The 9,263-nt window shown below is 37.0% G+C and overlaps 3 protein-coding genes across 5 annotated transcripts in view; all 3 read left to right on the forward strand.

The window, feature by feature from the left end:
• Window positions 1–1,540, forward strand: part of LOC111447193 (inactive leucine-rich repeat receptor-like serine/threonine-protein kinase At1g60630) — a 5,590-nt gene extending 4,050 nt beyond the window's left edge. For both annotated transcript variants that reach the window (XM_023086232.1, XM_023086233.1), the window contains exon 3: window positions 595–1,540. In XM_023086232.1, the coding sequence (XP_022942000.1) occupies window positions 595–1,253 (659 nt within the window). In that variant the 3' untranslated portion in view covers window positions 1,254–1,540. The remainder of the gene's footprint in view (window positions 1–594) is intronic.
• Window positions 1,541–4,620: 3,080 nt separating this feature from the next.
• LOC111447241 (gibberellin 2-beta-dioxygenase 8-like) lies at window positions 4,621–6,861 on the forward strand (the record flags this gene model as incomplete). The annotated part of the gene is made up of 3 exons (XM_023086285.1): window positions 4,621–5,198; window positions 5,775–6,096; window positions 6,553–6,861. Coding segments are annotated over 3 exons (1,164 nt in total), but the record flags the coding sequence as incomplete, so codon positions are not given.
• A 488-nt stretch (window positions 6,862–7,349) lies between these two features.
• The window catches only part of LOC111447192 (ADP-ribosylation factor GTPase-activating protein AGD4-like), a 22,454-nt gene continuing 20,540 nt past the window's right edge, over window positions 7,350–9,263 (forward strand). Inside the window, exon 1 of one of the 2 annotated variants that reach the window (XM_023086231.1) lies at window positions 7,350–7,536. In XM_023086231.1, coding sequence (XP_022941999.1) covers window positions 7,360–7,536 — 177 coding nt within the window. In that variant the 5' untranslated portion in view covers window positions 7,350–7,359. The remainder of the gene's footprint in view (window positions 7,537–9,263) is intronic. The other variant, XM_023086219.1, reaches the window with a different exon arrangement.

The following is a 9,263-nucleotide window of genomic DNA, read 5'->3' on the forward strand; positions in this document are numbered from 1 at the left end:
TTTTTTTTTTTTTTTTTTTTTTTTTTTTTTTTTTTTTTTTTTTTTTTTTTTTTTTTTAAATGAGGTCCTCTTGTTTTTGTTCTCTGTTTCGTCTTTCCTCTGGATGAGGTCCAGAGGAAGTTATTAAAGATGACATGCTGCTCTCTATTGACATAAAACATGGATTTTGTAGTCCAGTACTATGTCCATGCTCAACATTTAACTGGACAGCCTACACTAAAACCAATTCAAAACATGTGGGAGACTTGTGAAACATTAATACTAAAAGTTTTCAAATGTTTCATTTATGTTTGTTTGAAAAATTAGTTGGCGGAAAAAGAAGAAACATAATAAAGCTTGAACACCAAATCAAACATGTTCTAAACATGCTAGTATATGAACACTGTTATCAGGCATTGCATGAATATAGTTTTTTTTTTTTAAGAAAGAATTGTGGTTGGTTGCTTTAATCTCTCAATAGTACTTCACCATTGTACCGGTATAAACTTGTATTTTCTGCAATTTGTAAGTCCATAACGCAACGTGCATCTGGGCGTTCTTAGTTTGTAAGTTTCACATGGTTTGGCCAATAATTTTTTTAAGCTTGAATTACAGGATCGAGAACTTCAGGCGGAGGAAAGCCTCTTCATTGGACATCCTGCCTCAAAATAGCTGAAGACTTGGCCAGTGGTCTACTCTACATCCACCAGAACCCAGGCTCAATACATGGAAACCTCAAATCCTCAAACGTACTATTAGGATCGGATTTCGAGTCGTGTCTTACTGATTATGGTCTTAACTTATTTCGAGATCCAGATTCGCTCGAAGAACCTAGTGCAACTTCGCTCTTTTACCGAGCTCCCGAATGCCGCGACATCCGTAAGCCAACCACACAACAAGCAGACGTTTATAGTTTTGGTGTTCTTCTGTTGGAGCTTCTTACAGGAAAAACACCCTTCCAAGATCTTGTTCAAGAACATGGCTCCGACATTCCCAAGTGGGTTAGCTCAGTTAGAGAAGAGGAGACGGAGTCTGGGGATGATCCCACGTCTGGGAATGAGGCATCGGAAGAGAAACTTCAAGCTCTTTTGAACATAGCAATGGCTTGTGTTTCACTTATGCCGCAGAACCGACCTACAATGAGGGATGTACTAAAGATGATAAGAGATACAAGAGCAGAGGCTCAAATATCATCCAACAGTAGTGATCATTCACCAGGGAGATGGTCTGATATTGTCCAGAGTTTGCCCAGGGAAGAACATTTAAGCATTTGAATGGCTTCCAAAACTCACAAGTTTGCATTTTGATTATCATTGTTGTTGTTGCTGTTCTTTGTTTTCATTCTAAAGGCATCTCAATTATTCTTCAACTAGGATGGTAGAGAGAGTGTAAAGTTGTTGATTTTATCGGTAGAGGTTCCTTCTTTTGGCTAGTTTCGAGTTTCCACAAAACAAGAAGCGGGTTTGGAGTGCGGGAACAAGTAATTTATCATCAGTAGAACTGAAAGTGTAGTGCTTTTAGGTGATTCGATGTCATTAATCCAACCCAATTATTTGCTTCATATTGTTCAAATGTTTGTATATTTCACACACAAAGTGCAAACTGGTGATGTTTTCAATCAATAATCGTTGTCAACTATTTGGCTCATACTGTTTCGGGGGGGAGTTGTTTGACAAGAACTAATACATACCAAAGGCCCATTTGATGCAAGTGAGTAGAAAAAGACCAAAGCCACTGTAATTCTGTGTCTTAGTCCTTCATTGCCTTTTTCCATTGTTTTCCTCTGCTTTGAACAACAACCTTTTGTCTTACTAGTCTTTAGTCTGACCTGCCACGTTTCAAACCCAACAAATTGATATCAGAGCCAAAAAGGTGTTCAACAAAGATAAAAAGATGGTCATTCTTGATATTCAAAAAGTACAAGTATGGGATTACTATTAAAGCCATTCTTGGACCACAAAGTGCTATTAAAACTCTATTAGATCCACCCAAAATTCCCCCTTACGATGACTCAAGAAGAGAGAGAATCAATGAGACATGCCAGAGAGTTGAATATGGGTGAAAGGTCACGAGACAAAACTTTGTCATACGGTATAACCTAAGTCCACTATTATTTCAACTCTTTAAGCTTTAACGTAGTAACTAGTTCTTCAGCCTCCCTAGTGGCCTACCTAGAGATCTCTCGGATCTGTATTATACTCATTGGTCATAGGACATCCCTACAAGCGGATTCCACTTGGATTCTGATGGGAACATTCACAAACGAACTTGATGGTATAATGGTTCCCGAATCAAAGAGTGGAATTTAGTCTTGCAACCTAACGTGCATCTAAGGACCTATCTAGGCTTATTAGGCTTTGAGTTCTGAAAAGGGTGGCTCATCCTATACAACTATGCTTAGAAGGTCAAGGAATGATTCTTATACGTGCAAATTTAGTCTAAGCAAGTTTGCTAACCTAGCAGAGTCTCACCATGCATGGTAAAATTTAAGGATAAGTCACAAAGCTCTAAATCAAAATTCTCAAGATAATTCATGCATATTTCTAGATATAACTTAATTCTAACTTGATCATGCTAGTCCAAGTTGATCCTATAGGTAAACATGCATAGGAATTTCGAAATGGCTACTTACCATACTTGGAGTATTCGGAGGCTCGATTTTTCTGCTTCTTAAAGTCTTAAGTTCTCCCAAACTTGTCTAAGTAGGCCCTAACTGAGTCAAAAGAAGAAAATTGGGAAAAATAGATTAAAAAAAAAAAAAAAAAAAATCAAACTACGGATGGCCAAAATCTTGCGAATACACCAGGACGGTCAAGGTAGGGTTATCCATTGACAGGTCAACGCTGCCTACAGGCGACTTCGTGTACCTCAGGAGAACACAAGTTTATATTTTCTCTGGCAGCCAACATCCTTCCTCCGGCGGCTCTTCGACGACGGCCTTCCCCCTTTGATTCGTCCCAATTCCTTTCACTATAGCCAAGATTTCACTCAAGATTTCACTTATGTGAGGAACTCAAGGAACACACCAAATTTGATCGATTTAAAGAAGGGAGTCATTCGTTCTTCGGCTAAAAATCGCCGTTCTTACCTCTAATGTATCTTCACGTGATGGTTTACATCTCTTGAGTTCCTCACATAAAATCTTCTCCTCACTGCCATGAAGCTGTAGGAACAAAATTCATAAGGATTGGTTGAGTGTAGAGAAAGAATTTATCTTTGAAAGTTCGAGCACTTACTCAAAAGCCAAGCATATTCAACCTCGCATTCGCACCCAAATCTTCCAAAATCAGCTCAATGGAACTCTTTCCCACGATCCACTAATCAAAACCCCTCAAGAAATTCATCAAATGGTTGGCTGGATTGTCACGAATTACGCTCGGAAGGCAGACGGCGAAAATGAATTTCCTTCTTTTCTTCTCTGATTTGAAGCTGAATTCAAGCTTCAACTCACTGGATTTTGCTCCAAACCAGTCTAAATCTCTGTCCAGCAACCAATAGCTCTAAAATCGAGTGGAAACCTGGCTAAATCTCCTTCTATTGTTTTACCATCTCTTCGTTGGACTGTCGCCAGCAACTCTATTTCTCCCAATTTTTTTTGTTTTTTTTTAATCTTCCTTCTTCAAAGCTTCACCAAATTTGTAAGTAAAATTTTGTTAATATAAATTATTTGATAAAAGTTCAGAAAAAGAAAGACATATATAGAATTAAATTGAAATCTTCAAATTTTGTAGGAGAAATACATATTTGAAAGAAAATTGATTTCAAAAGCTACTTCTATGAGCCACCAAGGACAACAAATTATAATTTAATAATTTTGGTTCAATTTTATTGTTTTACAATTTTATCCTTTTTATAACCTATTGAGTAGATATATTGTTTTTCATTTTGTCATGATCAATGGTGCGGCATGCATTTAGAATTTAGGTTATCTAAACCTTGGACATTATGTTGTTTCGTAATCAGATTTAACGAAGACTATGTTTTAGCCTCTTTATCTGTATATGCATACATACATACATACATACACACACATATATATATATCTTTTAACCTAACAAAACCTGCATGTCTGGATTCTTCATTCGACAGGACGTACCTGTAAATTATCGTCCTCATCCTCATCCATCTACCAACAAGAGCAGAAATAATAAACCTGAGAAAATAAATGAAGAATCCAGACATGGCAGGTTTGGTTAGGTTTGCTGCAGAAGAAAAAGACAATGACGTTTAAGAGCCATACTCACCAATTATGCACAAAGGAAAGAATCCGCAGAGCATAAACAATTATTTTAAGAAACTAAATAAACAATCATGGAAATGGAACATTCTATTTCACTGAGGCCTAATTGGGAATAAACTTGGTAGTTGCTACATAACAACAGAAGGGTCCCAATATAAACTTTTTGTCTACCAAACTCAAAAAGTTGAAGGTAGGTTTGGATCTTTCCTTCTCATTGTTTTCCCACTTCCTTAGGCTTGTCTTCTATCGTTAATATTAAAAGGGATCAAAACAGACCTCGTCTTCCCAATTTTTTTTGTGAGAAAATGGAAAGAGAGAGAATCCATATTTTCATATTGTCACTATATGGTAGCTCCTTTACAGTATCCTCTTCTATTGTCTTTGTTTGATTCCACTTGTGATCTTCCTCCTCCCCACAACTTAAGCCCAACTTCTCTTTTCCAAAGACAGGGAATATAAAGAGCACTTCTCGCTTTCATAACTTTTGTAGGAAACCCACAAGGAATATAGAGAACACTACCATGACGGACTCCAACCCACCACTCTTCCATCAATATGAGTTGCTTTTGCAATCCAAAGCTCAATTACAACTACTTAACAATGGCAATCAACAAATTAACTCTGTCATGGAGGAATGTCAGCTTCCTCTTATTGATCTTACAGGTTTGGAAAGTAGCAATGAAAAGGAGAGGAGGGCTTGCAGTAGAGAAATTTTTGGAGCGTCGGCAGAATGGGGATTCTTCCAAGTGATAAACCATGGGATACGCACAGAGCTGCTGAGCAGAATGAGCAAGGAACAAATGAAGTTATTTGGGGTACCCTTTGAGAAAAAATCTACAAGTGGGATTTTGGATCATTCTTACAGATGGGGAACACCGACTGCAACCCACCCAAACCAGTTCTCTTGGTCTGAAGCTTTTCACATTCCCCTCACAAAGGTCTCTGAAGCTGCCTGCTATGGCGAGTTCATTAACTTAAGGTATCAACTTTATCACCCTTCATCCAGCTACATACTTCTCTTACGTATTGTATTTTTTTCATTTAGTTCCAAGACTTGAAACGTTGTGTCGATATGATCTTTTAGACTTAAAAAAAGTTCAATTATATTCTTAAGTTTTAGACTAATTTCAGATTACGTTTTTGTTTGTTAATCTCACATTTACAGAAGGCTGATATGGCATGCTTGTTAATATATCCAACCCTATGCGATACCATGCCAACTCAGCCAAAAGTCATCTAATGATCATGTCATATTCATATTTTAGTTCAAATTTGAGGAACATAAATGAAAATTTCAAAAGTTCTGTTTGTAATCTAACCAGATATCTTTTATATTATAATTTTTAATGCACTTTTCACCGACATCCCGCAATCTTGAAGAGTTTAACTCGTCTAGACATTTTCACAAACAGCTAGACCGCAAAAAGTAATAGCACCTCGAAATCACAATCAACCGGCATTAAATGGCCACATTCTTCCACAATTGAACTAAATTACAAAAAAAAAAAAACAAGGAGAGCCCACTACTCACTGACCTTATATGCTTGAACGCCAGGGAAGTGATGGAGGAACTGGCAACCGCCATGTCGAAGTTAGCAAGATCTTTAGCAGGAGTTTTAGTGGAGTGTTTGGGCCACCGAAAAGAAATATTTGACGATATCTGCGACGAAAGCACATGCTTCCTCCGATTGAATCATTACCCAATCTGTCCATTTCCCGGCGATGTTTCCGGCCTGGTGCCCCACACGGACAGCGATTTTCTTACCATACTTCATCAAGATCGCAGCGGCGGGCTGCAGCTGATGAAAGGATCGCAATGGGTGGCTGTGAAACCCAATCCAGAAGCCCTTGTTGTCAACATTGGAGATCTTCTACAGGTACGCGCTGCAACTGTTTTACTTCGTTTTGATTATGACTCTAGGGTTAAATTTGTAAATTGGTCTACGTGGTTTGACGAGGTTAGATTCAATTTAATCTATTTTTGTTTTATTTTCTATTTTCAACCCTTTAAACAAAATTTAAAACACCAAAGCATATATTCCTTTTTAATTTCAAAAGTTCTATTTTGTCCCTAATAAATTATTTAAATCATAAAATCAATTATTGTAATGGGACAATGTACCTAAAATTTTAAAAGTATTATAATAAGACCATACCAATTCGATTTAGTCAAGTTGGTCGGTCATCGACTTCTGCAATTATATCATCAAAAATAAAAAATAGAAGTTGGTTTAAAATATATTTATCGATCGACAAATAATTCAACCCCTTTCAATTTCGGACTATAAGTCTTCTTAATGCAAAATATCATGATATGGTGAGCTGATTTGCAGGCTTGGAGCAATGATACTTACAAGAGTGTGAAGCACATGGTTGTAGCTAATTCGATGCGGGAAAGATATTCGATAGCCTACTTCCTCTGCCCTTCTTATCATTCTCCAATTGGGAGTTGCAAACAGCCTTCACCGTATAGACACTTCACTTTTGCTGAGTACAGAAAGCAAGTTAGAGATGATGTGGAAAAAATTGGGTACAAAATAGGTCTTTCGAAATTTCGGCTCGTCAATATCAATACCAATTCAAACTCAAATAACTAGCAACAAATTAGTGAAAGATGCGTACTTCAAATCCACCTTCTTCATGATATCAGTTAAAATTTCGACTGCAGTGATCAACTACATTGTAGTATAACTATTATAGATCGAGAAATATCTCGACGTATCTACTCTTAACTTGAAACGTCATTCATAGATCTATTTATTTTTATTTTATAGACCTTCATATCATATAAAATTGTACGATGTTTCAAAAATACCTAGACACACTCATTTTTTAATAAAATTTAAATTAGTTAAATATACAGTGTGATATGTTATGACATTTTAATATGATATAAATAAGATATTATACGACAAAAGAATTTAGATTTAAGAATATTTTTTTAAAATAAATAAAATAGTTTAAAAGGTATTTTTGTTATAATAATAATAATAATAATAATAATAATAAAAAAAGGAGGGTGAATTTTTAATGTTGGTGAGGTAGAGGGGTATTTTGGTGAAAGTGTAAATAACTGACGAATAATGGGAAAGATAGGACATTTGGTTGGGGGAAGCTGAGGTTCTGTTTTGTAAGCCATAATGACCAAGGAGCCCTCAACGTGCACGAGAATGGAAGCATTATTTCTTCCCAATCGCCATGGCTGCATCTCATGCTCTCAGCTGAGAAACAAAGACGCAAACCCACACGCAGGAAAATTTTGCGACGGAATGGGGACGTTCATCAAACTTGAGGATTCTCCTATGTTCCTGAAACAGGTAGCCTCCTTTTACGAGTCCCATTGCCGAAATTTAGTTTGTTTGTTCCTGTCGAATCTTGTAGGCTGCTGGATTTGTGGTTAACGATGGATTGATTACAGTTGTGAGCTTGTTTGCTTTTATGCGCGCAGTTGGAATCATTTCTTTATACTTCGAGTAGATTTAATCTTGTTGTTTGTACTTGAACTTGTTTCTTTATTCGTTTGGCATCATTGTCCCTTTCAATGTGTTGGGAGGGTACAACGAGAGAACCTGAGGGTGGTTTAGCCATAGGGAAAGGAGTTTCATTGAAGGTAAGCGTCCTTTGTGATTGAAACTATAGCCAAGAAAGGCACACTTGGTGGATCGGAATTCGAGTTTGTGTTCGCTAGAGGGGCGAAGAAAAGGAAAACTTAAAAAATTGAAGACTTTAAAGGGGCTATAACCCACGAGTCAAAATGAACAAGATCAAAAGGTAGCCTATGGCCTTTAGCCTTTTGAAAAGAGTCACAAGTGTTAAGATTTATTTCTTTTAGAACCATCAATGTTACAGACTCGCAAAATTTGTTCAACTACAAGTAAAGTAGGGCGTCCTGATCTAAATGCCATAAATTGGAGGTGGACTGAGTTAACAAAATAGCGGGTGGCAAGCTTGAATGAAGCGCTCGTGTTGAGGAAGGCCTCGCAATTAGCTTATATAGACCACCATCAAGATGATCCTGAAGGAGAATCTTCTTGGACAATAGAAGGGTTAAGATTCAATAGAGGTCATATTGTCTCAACATAATTTGGAAAGGCCAATGAGTCTATGCAAGATAGGAGGTTCACATGAGACTTGATAAATTCATAGGAAATGAAGAAGGTGATAATAAAGATGCAGAACTAGCATGCGAGATAGGGATAAAAGTACCATTACCGACAAGCCCCATTATGCGACATAGATGGTGCCAGAGTTTATACACCATTGCATCGTGGAGCATGGCACTGGATCGGGTAAGGTTGGGGGATTGGACTGGATAAAAAGGCGTGGGTTGTGTGAATTTGGGCTGCTAGAGCTTGGATTAAATTGAGTAAAAAGGCTTGAGGTTGTTGGGTATCGTATGGTTGGTAACTCAAATTTGCACTATGCCCAAAATTTTCACATATTTGGTACTGTGTTTTACCTCCTTTAGCTGCTGTATTCAAGGTATTTTTGGGCCAACGCCCTTGATTGGAAGCTGATTGAGCAAGAATTAATGAGCTGTGGGTGAATTTTAGTGAGGTTTTGCTGTCGTTGTGGGGGTTGAGGAAGAAGACCCATGTCCATTTCCAGATGAGACAGGTGGGTTTGGTGGTTGTGGCATTTCTGAAGCAAGAAGAAAGATTTCTAGGTCAGCTCTAATACAATGATACTGTATAATGCTTAGAAGGAAAGGGAGAGAATCGAGGAGAGAGAAGTTGTAAAAATTGTATTCACCAAAAGAAAAGAATGGTGCAGAAAATATGATAAAGTTTTCTAAAACATGTTACAGATGAAGGGGGATAACAATATAAAAGAGAATAACACAAAGGCTAATAACAGAATTTATTTTGCTTTTATTATTTTTTAATAAGAAACTGAGCTCTCATTAAGGAAAAAAATGAAATAATACTAGAGCATACAAAAAAGAGAACTCACAAAACAAGGAGATTAATAACTAAATAATAATCCTTAAACTGATGGTTTAAGAGTCCCCCCGCAAAAAAAAAAAAAAAAAAAAAATTATTAA

This window comes from Cucurbita moschata, unplaced genomic scaffold, assembly GCF_002738365.1.
Source record: "Cucurbita moschata cultivar Rifu unplaced genomic scaffold, Cmos_1.0 Cmo_Scf00009, whole genome shotgun sequence".
Lineage (NCBI taxonomy): Eukaryota > Viridiplantae > Streptophyta > Magnoliopsida > Cucurbitales > Cucurbitaceae > Cucurbita > Cucurbita moschata.